Source organism: Cetorhinus maximus, chromosome 12 (genome assembly GCF_964194155.1).
Source record: "Cetorhinus maximus chromosome 12, sCetMax3.hap1.1, whole genome shotgun sequence".
In the NCBI taxonomy this organism is placed as follows: domain Eukaryota; kingdom Metazoa; phylum Chordata; class Chondrichthyes; order Lamniformes; family Cetorhinidae; genus Cetorhinus; species Cetorhinus maximus.
This window is the reverse complement of record NC_135890.1, coordinates 118,721,506-118,743,823: the sequence shown is the minus strand read 5'-3', so window position 1 is coordinate 118,743,823 and position 22,318 is coordinate 118,721,506. Positions and strand designations below refer to the sequence as shown.

General features: G+C 40.1%; 1 protein-coding gene across 2 annotated transcripts in view; it reads left to right on the top strand.

Annotated features, from left to right (window-relative positions):
* Window positions 1-22,318, top strand: part of fbrsl1 (fibrosin-like 1) — a 913,938-nt gene that overhangs the window by 803,326 nt on the left and 88,294 nt on the right. For both annotated transcript variants that reach the window (XM_078554523.1, XM_078554524.1), the window contains one exon: window positions 6,982-7,030. In XM_078554523.1, the coding sequence (XP_078410649.1) occupies window positions 6,982-7,030 (49 nt within the window). The remainder of the gene's footprint in view (window positions 1-6,981; window positions 7,031-22,318) is intronic.

Genomic DNA, 22,318 nt, shown 5'->3' with positions numbered 1-22,318 from the left:
ACTTACATTTTTGATTGAGACAAACACAAGCCAGATTGCATGTAACTTGAACATTGAAATCGTGTCAATGTGGTGGTTATTCTGGCTTGCAGTTAGATTCAGTGAAGATAACCCAGATTTCGCTTCATGCTTTTAGTCAATACCCAACAGTATTTCTCACTATTTGCTTGTTCTATGTTTCCTTTCTATAGCTCCACTGCTGATTGTAATATCAACTTATCGTGCTGTAGTTACTGAAGTGATATGCTGAGTCATCTCCATAACTTTTCTACTTTCTAATCAGTATATTTATGAAGTATGCTAAAAGGTTTGCTTACAGCGTCTACGCCCTTACTTCCTGTCACATTTTAGCTGTAACACTCGAGATGTCAAACTTTAATCTTCTGATTTATCAGAAATGTGACAGAAGTGTTAGAACAGCATTCCCAGATAAAGGAGCCATATGAAATGCTCAGATAGACTTGGGCTAAATTGAGATATGATAAGGGAGAAAGTATTATTTGACACAAAAGAGATGGTCAAGCTCCTTCAAAAACAATCTCTGTAATGCAGGAATTCCATTTTGAGGTAGTAGGCCAATGAAGATATCCATGAAGGACTTAAGGGTAAAAGCTATTGATTAGACTTGTGAAACATGGAGATTTTCCTGTTCAATTGAAGGGAGAAATTGAGAGGTGGTTCAACCATTGCATGTTGGGAACTTTAATTGTGAGCACTGATGGTTTGTGATCTGGAAAAAAATTGTGCATGTAGACTGGAGGTTTCAAAAGACTGAGTAGGGTTGAATGATGATGAAGGAGGTTATTGAAATGAAGAAGTAAAAGTGGAAGGTTTAACCACTGAGAGGAGCACTAACAATTGAATTGATGAAAAAGCAGCCATAAGTGGAACCTGGTAGCTGCAGCTCCCAGAAGAGGGAAATTCATCAATTGTGAGGGGGGAATTATGGCCACAGTCTGCTGCCAGGTTATACTGACATTAGTCTGAATCCACATTGGCGTGCAGCCAAAGCATGAGATGAGCCTTGTTTACACTGGCACTGTATTTTGCAACATGTAGATCAAATGTGTGGCATTTCAGAGGATCAGGCTTGTCTGTTTTGAATCAACCTTCTGAACAACAGTCAAACTACACTTCGATCATGCTGAAATGATAAGAGTTTTATTCTACAGTAGTGATTGTGTGCCTGTCTATTGCAAAATGCTCGCGTGTTGTCACATTACAAGAGTGAGAGAAAAACTACTGGTAGAGTTTATTTGGATCCCGCTAATTAGATTTATTTTTACTTTAACAGTAGCCTTAGGTGTACCTGTAATTTGGATTTGACCAATTTGATTGTCACAATTTATGTTAACGCTGCAAATTAGATTTGGATCATTTTCCAAGATTTTTTTTTTTGCTGCTTTCTTCTCTCTCCTTAGTTGCCTGTTCTTTGGCCAGGCAGCCTGACTTGTTTTTCTCTAATCCCTTTATCTTTTTGTTCCTCTTCCCTCCCTGTCTGCTTTCTATCTCCTTCATCTGCCTTTCACTTCTTTCTTCTCCTTTCTCTCTTGTCCAGATACTGCCTCCATAGAGTCAGCAGCAGCAGTTTGAAGCGATAAACCACCAGACAGGCATTCACTGATTAATCGGTCCTGCACTGCCCTGATAGGGTGTTAATTTGTAAAGTTAATGGACAGACAGCCATGATAAGCTGCAGCAGCTGCTTTGTAGCTGCTGGTGTAGCAAGAAGGGAGGGGGATGGGACGGATTTGACACCAACTGGCAACAGACTAATATTTTGGTTGTACGCGAAAAATGCTCGTCGTAAAAGTGTTTAATGTGTTTATAACATAAAAGGCAGTGGAACATGTGTTACAATTTGGAACTGGTTCAAGTGTCGGGGAAGGGAGGCGTGTTGGTGATAAAATGTTGCCGTGACTGCAAAATGACATATGTGTATGGAGTGTTGTCTGCTGCCAGCATAATTTTACTCCTCCCTTGCCAAGCCTCCCCTTCTGTGCTGTTACACTGATATATGCAGGCACCTTGCATGGAGAGAAATCCAAGTTATGACATTGCCAAGAGCCTGTGGCATTTTGTATGGCTGCCAACTCTGAAGTCTATATGGTAGTTTGGTATCTGAATGGAGATGAGGGAAACCGGATCCTTATATCGGCTCCACATTCTAGGAGCATATAAAGCTTCTGAATGAAGTGCGAGAGGTTGGCTGCTGGGGAGAAGCAAAAGTGTATCAGAAGATAAAAACACAGACTCCTTGGGGAGTTTTTAAACTACACTGAGACTTCATGCTCAACTCCCTTTGCAGAATAGGTTTCTACAACTGTTTTAGCCAGCATAGCTTGGGGGTTTGTGACCTCGAGAGCTTTTAAAGCCCTTTCCTTAGGGGAGTTTTATTGAGCTCAGAGGAAGGTGATTCATAAAGCGTAGCTAATGGAGAGAATAGGGAAGAAAAACTCTGCAGCTGATGGCTCTCCAGAGGGAGTCTGTGGCTTCAGGCTTAATACGTGGACATGTTCAGAGGTCAAGCTTCCTGCAGTTTGTTGGGCAGGGCTTCTATTTCCGGATGAAAAAGATACTATAGTAAACATTAATGGACATAGCAGCCTCAGCAAACATGACCCAGTGGGACTGCAACCTGTGGACTAACAGATAAACAATTTGCCTCCTTCCTAGAAAAGACAAAAGTATTAACGTTCAGGCCTGCAGTGTATCACCGTTAAACTTTTGGTCCAGAAGAAGCCTACCTTTTGACATCAATTTTATGGTGAGAGGAGGGTTAGTAGGAGAAGAATAATTAAAATCTATAATTTATCTATCTGTGAAGGTTCAAAGTGATTTGGTACAAACTCTGTACAAGGACATTTTCAGTGGTGAACTTAATTCAGTGTTTCTAACTGACTATGAAAGAAGCGAGGCAGTTTTAAGTAGAGGATTTAGCCGCCTTTTGGGGGGGAATAAAGCACTTCAGTTTCTTAAGTATTAATTAGTTTAAGACAGCCATTTTAAAAGCTCGTTCAGCCCCTTAATCTGCTGTCTGCCCACATTGGAGGGAGAAGGGGGAGGCTTTGCAATTACAAGGAAGCTCTGATTCCTTTGGCTATTCAATCCTATCCTAAATTAAACACATGCTATTTTTCCATTAGTTGTTATGTACTTTTATTACATGTTTTGAAGGAAACAACAAGTTAAGCATTGGTATTTACCATGAAAAGCATTCCAAATTATATACTTTTTTATAGTATTTTTTAACCTACTTTATTTTGTTAAAAATGGCTTTTCATCAGAAAAGCACAAGACTGCAGTACAAGGGTTGACTAGAATTTTAATGTCCCTAATCCTGATTTAACATGGTTGAGAACAATCTGGGGAAGCAATTATGTATTTCACAGGAGTTTACACTAGAATAGTGTATAGTTAATAGAAATGAATTCAGTGTGTTCAGGAAGGAAATGGTTTTGCTTTTTCAAATTGTACGCACTTAAGAGAATTATACACCATGGGTACAGACTCGCAGCAAACCAAATCCACAGGATTGGTTGGAGACTAAGATAAGATATTTAGCTTGTTGGTGCTTGTGTTCATAATCCTTTCAGCCATCCATATTAAAAATGAAATTACCATTCTGTGTAACCCTTTGAGTGCTGTATGTTCTTCATTTATATAGCTATAGACAGAATAATAAATACTTGGGAATAGCTGTCAGACCAGATGACAAATCATAAGACCAAAATTAAAACTTTATCTGACACTGAAATGAGGCTGCAGCCTTAAAATCACTTCCTTGTATACTCTGTAGGACTGCTCCCTCCCTCCTTCAGTTCTATTCAGCAGTGGTTGTCTGTGCCCAATTGACTCCATGTACTTAATGCCTGATGAAATACACAAAGCAATGGATATAGTTGTGACTTTAATACTGTAACTTCACTGCCAATCCATGGTTGGTAGCCATGAAAAACTATAAATCTTTTGAGCATTATGTGATCCTACTGCATTTAATATGTGAAAATTTAGCATAAGTCAGCGAATGTATGAAACTTCTCAACCTGTCTGCAGCCTTTGACACAGTTGATTGCACCATCCTCCCCTGATATGTCTCCATTGTCATCTAGCTAGGTGGGACTGCTCTTGCCTGATTTCATTCTTGCCCATCTAATTGTGGCCATGGCACCACTTGCAATAGCTTCTCCTCCTGACCCTGCACCATTACCTCTGGTGTCCCCCAAGAACCTATCCTTGGTCCCTTCCTATTTCTCATCTACATGCTGCCCCTCGGCGCATCGCCCAAAAGCACAGTGTTAGTTTTCACGCATGTGGCAACGACACTAAGCTCTACCTCAGCACCACCTCTCTCAGCTCCTCCACTGTTGCTAAATTATTAGACTCCTTATCTAACGTCCTGTACAGGATGAGCAGAAATATTCTCCAATCAAATATTGGGAAATCTGAAGCCATTGCTTTTGGTCCCTGCTCCAAACTCTCCTCCTCGGCCACCAACTCCACCCCTCTCCCTGGCCACAGTCTGAGACTGAACCAGTCTGTCCGCACTTTTGGTGTCGTATTTGACCTTGAGCTGAGCTTCCGATCTCACATTTGTGCCATCACCAAGACTGCCTATTTTCATCTCCCTAACATCGACCAACTTCACTCCATCTCAGCTCACCTGCTGCTGGAACCCTCATTCATACCTTTGTTACCTCCAGACTTGACTATTCCAATGCACTTCTTGCTGCTCTTCCCCCCCCATTCTCCCTCTGAAAACTTGATGTTGTCCAAAACTCTGCTCCCCATGCCTTGGCTCACACCAAGCCCAGATCAACTATCACCCATATGCTCGCTGGTCTACATTGGCTCCTGGGCAAGCATGTGTTGATTTCAAACGACCATCCTTGTTTACAAATCCCTCATGGTCTCGACCCTCCCTATCTCTGTAACCTCCTTCAGGCTCACAACCCGCCAAAGTACATGCATTTTGCATTCCTCTAATTCTGGCCTCCAAAACATCTCTGATTTTAGTCACTCCGCGTTTGGCAGCTGTGCCTTCAGTTGCCTACACCCTAAGCTCTGGTATACTGCCGGTACCCCTCTCTGCCTCTCTACCTTACTTTTCTCCAGTAAGACACTCCTTAAAACCTACTTGTTTGACCAAGCCTTTGGTCATCCGGCCTAATATCTCTTCAGTGGATCGGTGTCATATTTTATTTTATAATGCTCCTTTGAAGTGCTTTGGGATTTTCTATTATGTTAAAGCTATATAAGTTGTTGTTTTAGTAGTTAATACAGTAACAAAAGCGCAATTGATGCAGCTCTCAGCTACTAGAACTTAGAACCACAGTAAAAAGATCATCCCCCATAAGCCTTCTAAGCAGGTTGGAATTAAATTGTACAATGTTGTAATTGTACTCTATGCTGCCAGCTGCTCCTGTAAATGGCATAACTCTTCAATCAGGCGTTTGTCACTAGCATTGCTCCCCTGGATCAAGCTAGTAACCCATATCAGTCAGGCGTGTCCAGTGGTAGGATCGCTGGATGCGCTGCCCTTGAACAACCAAGAGATTATCCAAACATTTAACAAACTAAAGATTTTTCAAGCTTCTATATATGTTGAGAGGGTGAAGGGAAATTTGATTGATTTGTGGTCTATAAACTGTACATCCTCACACTCTTAATATTAACTGACTTAGCTAGCAGTTTCCAACTGACAGAAGTGCTAGTGTTTTTAGGTTTTTTTTTAAGTAGTAAAATTTCTCTCTTAGGAATGCATTTTATTCTATTTTATATACACTAAATGCTCAGATTGCCAATGATTTATTTATATATATAATATATGTATTTATATATAATAACAAGATAACTTCATAGTCCAAAATTGCCTTTTTGGGAGTCATGGTGTTTACATCTTCTATTAAAATAGATTGTGCCGGTTAAGAGCCTCGAAGACAATTACACTTTATGCCCAAATTAGAGAGCAGCAGCCTTTAATGTCCTGAGCCACTTGAACATACCAGTTAATCCTTTTCCCTACCGCCTCTCATTGGCATTAAGCAAATAATGTGTAGCTGCTTACATTAGCTGGGTTGCTTGAGAATCCCGTAACCACAGATGGTTTTCATTGAAAATCAATTTTGAGTACAAAAGGCTTACTGAGCCTGACAAGTCAGGTTTATGACTGGTGGGAAGTCTTGGCATGTGAAACTTGAAGGAAGTTCAATCCCCTTGCGCCAAGGGGAGACTAGATCAAAGTGATGGGGTTAATTGACGAAATGGCGCTCTCAAATTAAGCCAGGTCTGAGGGGATCAAAGAAATTTGCTAGAACTTTGCAGGCTGCTGCATCAATTCTGTCCAAGTGTGCAACATGCACCAGATAGGTTCTTGTTTTCTCTGCCTTTTTAAAAGATTTACAGAAATACTTTCTACATCACCCAGTGTCTGTCTGCTCAAACTTCCAAGATTTCAGTCATAGTAGACAGTTGTCAATGAGAGTGTTCGCAAAATGAATACAAATTGCATGTCCTGCAATGGAATAGATCATGGCTTTATTGTCAGTTTTTGCGCGTGTTTCAAGGCCTATGGGTGCTTTCTAGTCAAAAGCCTGTCTACACTGTTTGAAGACTTATTTGTCAAAGAGCTAGATGTTGCATTGAACCAGATTGTCTCCTTTTCCATACCGTATTTTGTTAATTCACATGGAAATGTTGTGTAAGGGCATTTTTGTTTCAAGAGCCCTTGAACTGCTGCCTCTTGGTTGTGGCCACAACTGTTTCCTCACTAAAAATTGGATTGGCAAACTATTCATTTTCCATTTACACCCAGGCAAATGGATAATTTTATCGACTTAATGCTCTTTTAAAAAGTGAGTGTATTGCTAGTGATATTTTGGCCTTTGATGGCAAAACACTTCCCTCTACTGGTGGTTTTCAAGTAATACATTGGATATAAATCTTCAATCTTAACATATATCTTCTCCGCTTTTCCCACAGGCATCAGATGTAGGCTCAGAGAAACTCTTCTCACCTGCAGCAAGTAAAGGTAAGTTTATCTTCTCATTCAGGGCAGAATTTAAATTCTTGAGAACACTCAAAACTTCAGCAATCCTTTTATCATTCTGAGCTGAAGTGCCAAGTAGCTCTAAATTGGTTTGTTTCAGATTTAAATCACTGCATTTAATTTAAGGGATACTTAAAATTAACAGTGGGAATTAGCAAATTGCCTGAAGTGTACTTTCAAAGCTGTTCTATAGAAGCTTACTGTTAGTCCAGTAAACGTTTTCAAATTCTATACAACATTGTAATCCAGATTTATAAGGACAATAATTTTCTTCCTTTCCTGAATCTTAAAGTCAGAATTTCACTTCCAGATTTTAGCTCATGTAATCTAGCTGAACTTGATATTCAGCATTGTTTAATGTGTTTCACAATGTGAGCATATGGTGTGTTATTTAAAACCTGTTCAGGTGGCTAGTACTTTTTTTAAACTCACTCATCTGTTTCTGTCTTCTCCCTCAAACTTTGCCAAGATTACTCTAAATACTGACATGCTTAGAATGATCTCTCATTAATATGCCATTTCTATTGTGAACTGTATTCAGTTAAGAATGTGCAGGCTCAGCACAAAGCATCTGTGGACAAAGTTCCACACCAGGTACACATTCTGTGTAAGTTTTCCCCTTCCTACATTTCCTCTGCTCTTAAAGCAAAGTTGCCCATCAAATTTACAAATGCAATAATCCGAAGCATACTGGCGTAACACACTGGTGTTTGGAACATCTGTTTAATATCTGCTTGCATTTGCAAGAGAAATTCTAATTCCTCAGATCTTCAGTAACTTTGGCTGGAAAATTAACTGATTATGTCAGAAGTTTCCCATCTGCGATGCTCAGTAAATACTTATATTGCTTGAATTCGAAAGAAATAATGTCAGCATTATGCTACTTACAAATATTAGATCTATGTTTTGCAACAAAGTTTTAATATGGTGACTTCAAAAGAAGCTTTTAATTAAAAATGATTAGACAGCTACATTTGGAATCCAAGTTTAGTAGCTGGGTACGGTTATAAGCAGGCAAGGTTTAATTATGGGATCCTGTATACCATTTGTAGCAGTGCCTAAGGTCCTAAACTCTGGAATTCTCTCACTAAACCTCTCCGCCTCTCAACCACTCTGCCTCTGTCTCTCTCCCCTAAGACTGTCCCTAAAAGATTGTCCATCTTTGACCAAGCTTTTGGTGACCTGACCTTACCTCCTTGTGTGGCTCAGTGTCAAATCTTGTTTGATTATGTGAAGCACATTTGGACATTTCACTACATTAAATGCTATATAGCTACAAATTGTTGTTTAACTGGTGGTGTATGTAGCTTCTGGTATTTCAAGTAATCCTGGGTCTGTCTTTTACAAGGATCAAATTTATTGTGCTTTTTGATTATAATGCTCTTAAGCACATTAACATTTGTGCTGTAAAACATTGATGATTAAATTTTAATGGAAGTGAGCTGTAGCTTTGTGGGTTGACTCTTTTGCATAAAATTGCTTGGCTGCAAACATTGTTTTTCAAAGTATGGGGCTATGAAGCTCCTCTGGGGCCTTTGGTCTTTTTCCTTCCCTCAAACAATTAGTTCTCATGTAACAAATTCCAGCAGTTGCACCCACGAATAGTCAGTGTAGAACATACAATGAAGATTGAGCAATCAGTTATGTTGCACAGACTAAATGCCCTGCAGGAGCATGAAAGGTATTAATAAGAAATGATCTTCTGGAAAGCCCATTAATTTGAAGTGGGACCATTTCTCTAGTGCTGAGTGACGCAGTTTAGTTTACAGCTGGGAACAATTAAGGTGTAAATTTTTGAAAAGTGCTTCTATTTCACAAATATCTTTTGTCAGCTACATTGTTCTGGCATCTTTTGTCCAACTACTTCTCTTCCATTTTTGATCCCCATTTCCCACTTCCTCTTTTTATTTTCTCTCAACCTCTTGTGTCTTTACCCCGCTAGGCCGAACACCATTCCTTTTACAAGGGGGTAGAGATGATGACCTGGATAAGTGTGAGGGAGAATAAAAGAAGGTTGTGCTGATAGATTAAGAGAAGTAGGGTTGGATGATGCTAATTTGGAGCATAAACAGTGCCTTAGACCAACTGAAAAGCTGGTTTCTGTACTGCAAAACTCTTGTGTTAACCAAGCCTGCTCCAAAAGTGCTTTTTGATCGGATTGCTAGGAATTGAGAGTGACAATGGCTGACATGCCTGCTGCTATTTTTTTTGACTTGGTTTCATTTTTTCAGTAACTTAGTCGGTTTTACTTTGCTTTCTCTCAGCAATTCCATAAAATGTCACAGCTAAAATCAGTAACTTGCAGCGAAGAGGAAGACCCGTGGTGCAATGCATTAGTGTGCTAACCACACTTTAATTGCTGCCTCATCCCAATTTAGCGTTCAGTATAGCAACCCAGCAGTTACACCTTCTGAAAATATTTATTTGGGGTAGAAATAACAGAAGTATTTGCATTTATGATGTGCCTTTTATGCCTTCAGGAAAACACCTGAATGCGGCAAATGAAATAGAATCACCATTAGGTAGACAATTACGACAACAATTTTTACACAGCAAGATCCCAGAAATGACCATGAATACAGTGCACAACAAATTTGTGCAGTAAACCGTATAGCATGCGGAAAGTAACCAGCCTCAGAATATATTCCTAACTTTCTCACTTTATAATGCCATTATTTATTTTAGAATTTAAGAGAGTTTTTAAAAAATTAAACCTTGTATGACTGGCCAGAGTATGGTTTCTGTCACTCATGATGCTGCTTTTTCAAAATTAATAAGATGTGGCCTTCTTATTTTGAAACTTGGTTTTCCCCTGTTCCCAAAATCAAATTTTCTACATATACGTCAGGAGAATACTGAAGTCTTTGCAAGGGTCACTGCAGTTTCTTTAGAAAGGTTGGTTTTAGTTCTGCAATGTTAATTATTTAACTTAGCAGATAGAGATTTTTGCTACCTTGTCTTATGACTATGCCTTAGTGAATTCTTATTCTCATTACTTCTCTCCCTCTTTAAAATGTGGAATATTTTAATGTTAAATAAGAAAATGGTTAAAGAGCAAGCATGCTCCAAGTGGTTGTGGCAGTTTGAACAAAGGGTTAGGTTATATGTTTATCAATGGTGCTGATTTTAGAGAAGTGTCTCCCTGGTAGACAATTTAGTGTGTAATTGCTATTCCTTTTAGGCATCTTATATAAATCAGACTGATGTATTACACTTAAAATGAGCATCATAGACCAATTTGGTCATCAGATTTTAAGCAATGTGGTTTTGCAAACTGTCTCCCTTTTAACTCGGATAATGGTGTTGAATTTTTGCTATTTCTGCTCTTAGCAGGAGGAAACACACTAATGTTGAAAGGTTTATGATGAAAATGAATTGCTTATGTATCATTAACAACTAGCGCATAAATGTGACGTAGCCCTTCCTGGCTCTCCTGTGGTCAAAATGGAAGGTTTCAGACAGCTGATTGTTGGACAGAAACGAGAGTCCTCACCCAGCCTAGGAGTCGGTCTGTGTTTGTTGGTAAAGAAAGCTGCTTTTCAGTTGTGGTCTTGGTTGGGGTAGTGCATTCCAGAATTTTTTAGACTCATGCTAGTCATTGTACATTGTCTACTGTTTAAAGAGCCTGATTTTTTGTTATGAAAACCAGTCGTAAAACATACTGTTGGTTTAATTATTTTGGAAGGGTCTTCAAGGCCTTGTGGGTTCTGGTTGGTTTTACTCTTCCTGCTCTGTTAACAGAATGTGCTGGCTTATCATGGAAGTCATGTTGCTGGCATGAATGTAGACCACCAGAGGGTATTTTCTTTTTGTCCCATAACCAAGCTCTGTTTTCCTCCTTTGGGACACTTCTAAAGCCTTTTCAACTCATGAAATATGTAGCCTGAAGGGAGAATCATAAGAGCTTTGTGTAGGAATCTGTAGAGAATCAGCTAAAAGAAAGGGGTGTTGACCCATAAGCATAACTGTGTCCATTAATGGAAATATTTTATCCCATGGCAGTGGATGAGTTTACTGTTGTTACATTCTGTTTTATTCAGGATTTTTCGATTGACTACTTGAACTAGGTATAGATAGTATGTTGAACTAAATGTCGCATTTAATGGTTTCCAAAAATCGGATGTTTTAGACACACAGAAGCAAAGCTATATTGGTTCAATAAGTTTATTATTTCAAAATACTAATGCAAATTGGTGTAGTTAAAAGGGTTAAACTTACAAGCCTTCATCTAGCTTGAGCGTGCAAGTTGTTTTTGTGAATAGTGCCTCACAGCTCTGATTAATTTTGACCCACAGTATTAAGAGCATTTTCAGAAAGTGTATTGAATTGAATATTTACTGTATCAACTGGAGTAGACCTGGGAAGCTTAGAGGATTATGATGCTTAAACACAGATGGCATTTTAAGCCATTCTTAATTGTTTCCATTAAACCTACCAACCCAACATGTTCTGCTCATACCCTGGGTGGATACAGCAGGTATGACCTTTTGTATTTTCTCCATTTTGATGGTGCATTTCCATGCATGTCTGTGTCTTTAAAATTGCTTAAAATGTTAATTTTGAAAAGATATTTGTAAAATTATTTTATTTCTAAGAGTAATGAGAGCAGAGATTTCGCAAAGAAAATTTAGCCCTCTATTTGTCTCCCACTTTCTAATAAGGAGGAGAAAGGAAATTCGAGGCCTAATCTATACTTTACCACTCCTTGCTGACACTGTGCTGCCAAAATGATTACATAATGTTATTACTAAACCAAAGCTTTAGTATTTTTAGTTCAAGATCAAAGTGGTGTCAGTGGGTTAGATGTGGAGACTTTTTTTGCCCATTTAATACAAAGCAGAAATAAACTAAGTAAACCATAAATAAACTAAATGCGTTTTAGAAGTAAAAACAGAAAATGCTGGAAAAACTCAGCAGGTCTGGCAGCATCTGTGGAGACAGAAACAGAGTTAACGTTTCGAGTCCATATGACCCTTCTTCAGAATGGCTCTGAAGATGGGTCATACAGACTCGAAACGTTAACTCTGTTTCTCTCTCCACAGATGCTGCCAGACCTGCTGAGTTTTTCCAACATTTTCTGTTTTTATTTTGGATTTCCAGCATCTGGAGTATTTAACTTTTATTTTAGTGCATTTTAGAAGTAACTGCTCTGTGCTTAATCTAGGACTCAACAGCCATTCATCAATGCTGACTGAGTTGAAATGAAGGAAATGGATATACAGTTTACTTAACACAGCAGGGAAGAATTGAAGCCATGTAAGTTTGGTGCAGAGATAGTTGGGGTGGAGGTGAGAGTGAGATAAGTGGTCCTGGTGGGTCAGGTGTGTAGATGTAAATGATGGGGTGCACTAGCTGGGCTGAGCAGCATTTCTTATTCCCACCTGTGCTCACACTAAGTGTTTGCCACTTATTGTATTTATACACCTGTAATAATTGCTTTAAAATATTCCCAAGCCTGTCTGGAACAATGTCAACAGAAATTGAGTGCTCCAGAGGGAAATGGGTTGGTGGATTTGTAAGTGAACATTCAGTTTCTTCCACCACCTCTTGGCAGTGCATGTAATTTGTTGATGTGCTCATTCAGGTATTTTGTGTGGGTGCCTGGGGAATTAGGCATGTTGAAACTGACAACCAGAGAATCAAATGAAATTGGATGAACTATTTGAAAAGTAGCAGAAGCTTGACAAAGTATTGTTTTAATTCAAACAAAATAAATGCTGAACAGATTGATTATCAGTGAAGTAAAAACAAAAAACTACTGCAGATGCTGGAAATCCAAAACAAAAACAGAATTAGCTGGAAAAACCAGCAGGTCTGGCAGCATCAGCGGAGAAGAAAAGAGTTGACGTTTCGAGTCCTCATGACCCTTCAACAGAACTGAGTAAAAATAGGAGAGGGGTGAAATATAAGCTGGTTTAAGGTGGGGGGGGTGTTGAGGGGAGAGAAGTTGGGGGGGGATGGTTGTAGGGACAAGCAAGCAGTGATAGGAGCAGATAATCAAAAGATGTCACAGACACCTTCAACACCTCTTTGTTCCTTTATCTGTGACATCTTTTGATTATCTGCTCCTATCACTGCTTGCTTGTCCCTACAACCCCCTACCCCCAAACTTCTCTCCTCCCCCCCTTAAACCAGCTTATATTTCACCCCTCTCCTATTTTTACTTAGTTCTGTTGAAGGGTCATGAGGACTCGAAACGTCAACTCTTCTTCTCCGCCGATGCTGCCAGACCTGCTGAGTTTTTCCAGCTAATTCTGTTTTTGTTTTGGATTTCCAGCATCTGCAGTAGTTTTTTGTTTTTACTTCACTGATAATCAATCTGTTCAGCATTTATTTTGTTTGAATTAAAACAATACTTTGTCAAGCTTCTGCTGCTTTTCAAATAGTTCATCCAATTTCATTTGATTCTCTGGTTGTCAGTTTCAACATGCCTAATTCCCCAGGCACCCACACAATCCATGATTCTTTGTAAAGAGCATTGTCTTGTAGATATACGAACATAAGGTATGGGAGTATGAGTGAGTCACTTGGCTCTTCAAGCCTGCTCTGCCACTCATTGCGATGGTGGCTGCTCTTCTACCTCAACTCCACCTCCCTGTCCTATCCCCATACCTCTTAATTATTATGCTTCCATATGCTTCTGAGACTTGGACAACCTACAGCAGGCACCTCAAAGCACTAAAGAAGTACCACCAGCAGCACCTTCGTGAGATCCTCCAAATTTGGTGGCAAGAAAGGCAATCCAACAGTCATGTCCTCTCCAAACCAATTTGCCCAGCATTGAGGTGCTAATTATTTAACAACAGCTCTGTTGGGCCGGACATATCATTTGTATGCCTGACACCAGACTCCAGAAGCAATTGCTCTACTTGGAACTTGATTGTAGCAGGAGATTCCCAAGAGGAGAGCAGAAATGTTTTAAGGAGGTTTTCAAAGCATCTCTGAAGAGGTGAAACATATCCTCTAACTCATGGGAGACCCTGGCTTGTGACCGACCAAAATGGAGAAGGCTCATTCAGGAAGACACCGAACACTCGAGAGACTTTGGGAATGTGCAGAGGCGAAATCGAGGCATCAGAGGGAGCATACAAACCTCCAAATAATCCATCTACCCAGCCCTTCAGGCACCACCTGCCCACCCCACATTTGAGAAAGTCTACAGATCACACATTGGATTCATCAGCTCTCTCAGAACCTATTAAACCGAAGTGGAAACAGGTCATCCTCGATCCCAAGAGACTGCCTAAGAGAGAAGAGAAGAATTCCTTTGGTATCCAAAAATCTATTATCTCTGTCTTGAACCTGTTCAACAATGGAGCATCCATGGCCCTCTTGGGAGAGAATTCCAAAGATTCACAGCCCTTTGAGTGAAGAAATTTCTTCTCATCTCAGTCTTAAATAGCCAACCTCTTGTTCTGAGGCTATGACCCCGAGTGTTAGGCTCCCCAGCCAGGGGAAACAACTTTTCAGCATCTACTCTGTTAATCCCTTTAAGAATTTTATATGTTTCAATGAGATCACCTCTCATCCTTCATAATTCCAGGGAACACAGTCCCAATCTGTTTAATCTCTCCTCCTAGGAAAATCCCCCTCATCCCTTGCAATCCATCCTAGGCAGACGTATTTTTTCTTGGGTCAGGAGACCGAAGCTATGTACAGCATTCCCGGCATGGTCTCATCAAGGTCCTATACAATTGCAGTGAGACTTCTCCACTCTTCGCCTTTATTACAAAAGGGTTAGAATATAACTTAATATTTGCTTTCCTATTTGCTTGTTCATTTTTGTGATTCATGTACAAGGACACCCAGGTTCCTCTGAATACCAAAATTTTCCATTGTCTCATCATTAAAAAAATATGCTGAATGTGACTGAAAGCCGCCAACTCCTCCAATCTATCAATAGGCAAATGTGCCATGTAATATAATACAGACAAACTATAAATTCCCAAGTTCAGCTTCTGGTTTGCGTTGAGTTTGCAGCACTCTTGGAGCAGTTACCGCTGCAGGAAAATACACGTGTGGACTTTAGATGAAGAAAGACTTAGGTTCTGCTTTTATGTCCTTCACAGGCAAGTAGCCTGTTGAAATTCTTAATCAGAGTTCACACACGAATAGTTACCTGAGCGAAGCACTGTGGGCGGCAGGAATTATATCAAAGTGACAGTCAGTGACTTCAGGAGAGGTGGTAGGGAAAGTTGCAAAACACACTTCATGCTTAAAGGGTTAAACTTATTGGGAACTATCTTGCTGAACTTTTAAGTTCAAACAGCATCAACCTTGCCTATTACCAGTCAATTTTGTGAATTTAAATTTCTCAACATGAATGTGAAGGGGGAAATTTATTGGAGACAGTAGTTCATGGTCATCAAGAAGCCACCTGGAGGAAAAATGCGAAGTATATAAACTATTGAATGTAAACAATGAGCATTTGATCAGTCATCCATTATAAAGAAACCACTGCAACTCAGTGCTGAAACTTGATCTCATGCAGTAAGGAAGTTGAACATTTTCTGGTGTGGTGTCATAACAAGTGTTTGATATGAATACATATATCACAGTGCCAGAGGTGATTTTATTCTTTTCATGACTTAAGGTTTCTGGGACTTTCATTTTAATGGAAGGTGGTGGTTGAATGTTTTACATGATTTAAATTCCTTTATGCAAACTAGTTCAATTATAAGCAATAGAGAATTGTCATTTTCATAACCAAAAAAGTAACAACAACTACTTAAGTTTATATAGTATCTCTAATGTACTAAGGTGCTTTACATAAGTATAATGGAGCAAAATTTGACACCGAGCCACAAAGGAGATATTGCACCCATAATGAGAAATTAAGCCAAATGACCAAAAGTTTGATCAAAGAGGTAGATTTTAAGGAGTGTATTAAAGAAGGGTGTCTGTCAGTGGTTTTGTCACATTGTGATGTTAGGCACCAAGTGCAGTTGCATGATCCAGTGCCACTGGATAGCTTACTGCACAGAGGGAGCCAAGTGCATAGGTCTCTTCTGCCAATACACAGTCTCTGCAACACCAAAATCCCCTGTACTACTTCTTCTGTGACACACTGCAACCAGGCACCCCACAGATCTGAAGGGGAACTTAGAGGAACCCTGGCCCCCAGAGATGCGATATGCAAGCCCACAAGCATGTGGACACACCTTGACGTCCATCAACCAGGTTCCATCTATAGGTCAGATAATATCCACTGCCTTGTGGGTCCCACTCGGGATTGTCAAAGGCATTGTGGAGTCCCATAAGCGGCCAGTGATCCTTTTAAGCAGGCACCTTTCGGCAACTCCTGCAACTAAGTGAGCTCCAGATGTAGGGGCTCCTGCCCTTCCTCTGGATTCAGTCTGTAAGGTTGAGGAGATGCACATGTCTTCAAATCCTGCCCAGACAACGAAAAAACAAATGAAGAAGACACTTCACCCTTCCTTTCCAGAGTCAGCTTGTTTGATCATCAAAGGAGGTGAAGAGGATGATCTCGTTTGGCCTCACCAGGATTCTGGGGCTGCATTCCCATTATCTCTTCCAGGTGGAAGGATGTCAATCAATCAAAGAAGAAAAGCAAGTTGGAGCTATATATGGGATAATTTTCCATCTAAATCTGAGAACTCAGACACAGTGTGTCTGACACCATATTTCTCATAATGACTTCCTTTGGACAAGACTCCTTACTGGTAATGTGAAGTTGGAAAATTACCCTGATAATTGCTGATGATTATTGAGTACAGGTATTATATATTAAAATTGCTGTCTTTGCTTCCCAAAGTTAAACTTTGGGTTAACATTGCTGAAGTCATTACATTAAATAGCTTTTAAGAGGTGATTTATATGACCAAATCTGGAGAGTTCAAGTTTACATACGAGCATACGAAATAGGAGAAGTAGGCCATTCGGCCCCTTAAGCCTGCTACACTATTCAATAAGATCATGGCTGACCTGTATGTGTTTCGAGTTCTACATCCCCATCTACCCCTGACGACCTTTAATTCCCTTGCCTAACAAGAATCTATATACCTCCGTCTTAAAAATATTCAGTGACTCCACTTCCACTGCCTTCTGAGGCATAGAATTCCAAAATCGCACAATCCAAAATTCTCCTCATCTCTGTCCAATAGAGCGACCCCTAATTTTAAAACAGTGCCCCCTCATTCTGGACTCACCCACAAGAGGAAACATTTTTTCCATACCATTCAGGATCTTATATACTTCAATCAAGTCACCCCTCACTCTTCTAAACTCCAGTGGAAATTAGCCCAGTCTGTCCAACCTATCCTCATAAGACAACCACTCATCCCAGGTATCAATCTAATAAACTTCCTTTGAACTGCCTCCAACACATTTACATCCTTCCTTAATTTGTAGGGCTAACACTCCCTTCCTACCCAGAGCATTTGATAAGCAAAATTGTGTGATTTCTAAGCTCTCATACCAAGTTATCAGGAGCAGAATCACAGAAGTTCATTTTAAGAAAGTCAGAGTTTCAGTTTTTTCTTAACCTTGTCAGGTTTGAGTATAAGATTATTGGTCCCTTTGAGGCATAATGTCTTCTAGTGACCTGTGTTTTAGATAATAGGCATGGAATTTCTTTGCAGTCAACCTCAGCTGTGTTATATCTTTTGTGCCAATGTTTTCATGCACCAAGGAAATGAAACACACTGATGGCATTCATCCTTTTAACCCCACTCCAGGATTGAGGAAACGTCAAATTGACCAGATTCCAAGTGGTTGGAAACCATTTGATCTGCATTCTAACAGTTTAATCCTTAATTTACTTGTATTGTAATTGTTCTATTACCTATTGTTGCAAAGGATTATAAGAGTAGACAAACAATAAGATCCACATTAATTTCCTAAAAAGAACATTTTGATATATCAAAGGGCAATGGAGTAATGTTGAATGTGAATTACATTTAAATTTAAGTTCTGTATTAGCAGAGGTTTCTTGAAGTAGTAGATCATTCCCATCAATGTTGGAGAAAATACTGCAGAAGACGGAAACTAATGTTTGTAAAACGTACAACATTCATTCTGGTGATGGCACGGTTAAGAACTGAACTGCATTCTGCCTCAAATATAACAAGAATCTGCTATGTTTTGACCCCAGGCTGTGTTCAGTTGCATTCCATTTCCCAGGATTAGGGAAGGAAAGGTCAACTGAGATCTCTCACTCTCCATTGCTATGCAGCAGCCCTTTCTGGAATTGGGATGTGTAGGTGTCAAGCAAAGGCATTTGATGACTCCTACAATAAACTAGCCTGCCAACATTCACTGTCAAGATTCACACTTGAATAATGGCCACTTAGGCAAGGTGCCAGAGGTTGCCCATGCGTGTAGAATGAAACCTCAACAAGAAATTGATGCCTTGAGCAGAACAAATTGGCAATTGGGGAAGAAATTGAGCACCATATAAGTCAATTCTTGAAATAAAGTAGCCATTTCCTTGCAGAAATTCTCATTCCCTGCCCAAAATGTCTGCCTTCTGCTTAGAGATTGGTGGCACAGCTTCTGGGAGTTCATGTCCCAACATTATGCCATTGCACTTTGATGCTCTTATGGGATGTGTCTTCAATCCAGAGCATTGCTGGAATTCTACTTTGGTGTCATTTGTTGCAGGATTCAGTACTTCCAGGTGAAATAGCGGGGAAAACTTGAGTTGGAAAAACAAACCGTAAAACTTTTGTCTGTATATTTGATGTGGTTATTTGAGAACAAAACAAATCTGGACATAATTAATTTAGGCCGCATCATTCAGCAGTAACCTGGTGACATGTATGGAATGCATGAGGTACAGAGAGTTGTGTAGAGAAAAAAATTCCCTGGTCCTGCAACGTTACTGCTGCGTCATTTAAAACCAAATAAAATAAATGGCGCACCAAGGAACAGATACATACTATGTGAAACCAAAAGTATCATTGAGAAACGATTGTGGTTCAGGACATGAGCATTTCATTATTTCTCCAGGTGCGTGCTACATACTTTGAAATTCACACCTAGTTTTAAATAATTGGTTTTTTTTATACATTCACTGAGCCAGTATTTATTGCCCATCCCTAGTTATCCTTGAGAAGGTGGTAGTGAGTTGTCGTCTTGAACTGCTGCCGTCCATGTGGTGTAGGTACACCCACAGTGCTGTTAGGAAGGGAGTTCCAGAATTATGCCCCAGCAACAGTGAAGGAATGGTGATTTATTTCCAAGTCAGGACGGTGAGTGACTTGGGGGCAGGCGGGATCATCCAGGTGGTGGTGTTCCCATCTATCTGCTGCCCTTGAGATGCCAGAGATGTCAAGCTTTCTATTTAATTATTTTTTCCCCAAAATCGTTTGCAACAGAAGTCTGTTTTGTCAAGGAATCTTGATCACTTATGAAAGGAAAATACTGCAGATGCTGGAAATCTGAAACAAAAGCAAAATGCTGGAAACACTCAGCAGGTCAGGCAGCATCTGTGGAGAGAGGAACATGACCCATTGTTAGAAGTGGACAAAATTAGAGATACAGCAGATTTTAATCATGTATGGTGGCAAGGAAAGAACAAGAAGAAAGATTTGTGGTAGGCTGAAGGGCAGGAGAGATTAAATGACAAAAGGGAGTTACGGACAGGGCAGAGAGGCAAACTGAACTCCTTTATTTTTCTTGCCGCCTATCCGTAAGCAGAGGTGTTTTAATTTTTGGAATAGACTGTGGAGTGTTTCCCCAAACTTTCCATTTGTGAAATCTATTTTAAAGTGACCCACAGCAAACTCTCTTTAGGGTTAAATCAGAAGTATTGTTTATTTATACATTTAAACCCAGGTCATGGCCATTGCAGCTACTTACACTCACACGCACACATACATACACACGTGCGCACACACAACACACGCACACAAGAAGGAGATAGGAAAGGAAAGAGTCTTACCACTAGTATTGACCTAGAACAAAAAAACCCCCAAAGATAAGAATATTAATTCACATTAATGTTAGAGTCTAGAATGTCAGAGTCCAGTGAGGGTTCGTTCACCTAGCAATTAAAGTTCAGGCAGGTTCAGCTAGCAGAAAGCAGGAGTTGCCAAATTCCTTCAAAGTTGTTGATAACGCAGCAAGATGAGGTCGGTATACAGAGACTTGGTCTGCTCTCCAGGTAATGGCAGGGATCTTCCAGAGGACCAGGCTTTGAGGAGGTTTAGACTTGAGTCAGGCTTTGTTGTCAGCCTGGAGGTCACACTTTGGTGTCGACAGGCTGGACGTTTAACAGCAGACTGCCCTGGGAGTCCAGGAATGTAATAAAACCTTCCAAAGGCCAAAGGAGCATAGTCATGTGGTGTTGCCCATTATTGAGTCAGTTTCAGGTTAACCATCGGTTTTTATGTCTCTGGTCAAATTCCATTGTTTACCTTAGGAGATAGATGGTGACTATTTGCACCTCAGTAGGTACAATGAGTTTCGATGGTGCTCTCTTTGTTGTAAGTCCAGGTTGGGGAGATGGACCGTTTGTTGCTCCTTTGTTTCATTGATAGTGATGGGTGTGAGATTTCACAAGGATGAGGGTTGAGCTTTGTCCTGTAAATACTGTTGGAAGTTTCCAGAACTGTAGTCAACTTGCAAATCGTGTGACCTGTAGCAGCCATGTTTTTGGTCCAGTAAAGTCAATTTTTAAATGAGCAGAAAATAAGGTCTGATTTACATAGTTTTGATCTCTTTCATGTCTTCGGAACTTGACAAGGGATGATGGTGCAAAGCAAAAGGAGATGGTAATGGAATAAGTAAAGAAACAAATGGGGTAAAACAGAATCATCACCAACAGCTGCCACCCGAAAACAAAAAAAAAGGTGTGACAGAGGTTATGATCTGAAATTGTTGAACTCAGGGCTAAGTTTGGAAGGTTGTAATGTGCCTGATTGGAAGAAGAAATCCTGCTCCTGGAGCTTACGTTGAGCATCATTGAAACAGCGTAGCAGACCAAGGGCAGAGAATTAAAGTGAAAAGTGACCAGAAGCTTGAGGTCATTTTGCAGGCTTCAACAGGGGTGTCCTGCAAAGTGGTCCCGTATCCTGCGTTTGGCCTCCTTGTGTAGAGGAGACCACATTGTCAGCAGCAAATAGTGTATTAAATTGGCAGAAGTGCAACTGTTTCACCTGGAGGGACCTTGGATGTTCGGAAGTGGCAGGAAGAAAGGTAAAAGGACAAGTGTTGCACCTCTTGGGCTTGCTTGGGTGGGGGAGAGGGTAGGAGTAGGGTAGTGGCATCATGCTGAAGGAAGCATAAATGGCATAGGATGATCCATTGATTGTGAGGCTGTTGGGATGAAAGGTGAGGACAAGGGAAACCCTATTGCATTTCCAGGAGGAGAAGGGGTGAGAGCAGAATTGGAGAAATGGAATGGGCCATGGTTGAGGGCCTTGTCGACCACAATGGAGGGGTATCCTCGGTTGAGGGAAAAGGAAGATATAGCAGAAACACTTCGATATTACACAGGATGTATGGCATAGAAACAAGCCAGTCCATACCAGTGTTTATGCTCCTCTAATCTTTTCTCATCTAATTTTTATTTATCTATTCATTCAAGGGATGCGGGTGTCACTGGCTCTAGGCCAGCATTTAATCTACCATCTTAACCATCTATTCCCTTCTCCCTCAAATGTTTGTCTATCTTCCCTCCCCTTAAATACATCTATACTATTCACTTCAACCATTCCCTGTGGGTATTGAGAGCTGTGTGCAGGCAATTTCAATTTCTGACCTGAGTCAGCAAAACAAAACACCAATTTTCTTAAAAAAAATAGCAATTTACTTCAAAAGTAAATTTTCTGGTATTAAAAATAATAAAATGAACATTGATCCTGCATCCCAATCTATTCTGTTAGTTGTCTCAAAGATTAGAATATTATGGTGAGCAGAATGTGATACCCTGTTCACAACTTGTAAATCTGTCCCGGGCTTCCCTGTTTCTGTTTCAATTTCCCCATCAGTTCTGTGCTATAAATTCATTGCACCTTTCTGATTAATAGAGCATGGCTCTTTAGACAGAGGAACCTTCAATTTTGCAAAACCAGTTTCCTATGTATTTTTGAAGAGCAGTTTGTCACAAGCTGGCATTAGGAAAATGTTCACCCTCCAAGAATAAATCACAATATTGAGGTAAAATAGTTGGCACAAAATATAGCTGGAATCCTGTGACAGTTATATTTAACTATATCTAGCAGTATTATAAAACTAAACTGTGATCTTGTACTCATCGATGTGAATTAGGGTGTTGCAAGGTTTCATCATGAAACTGGCTTGTTT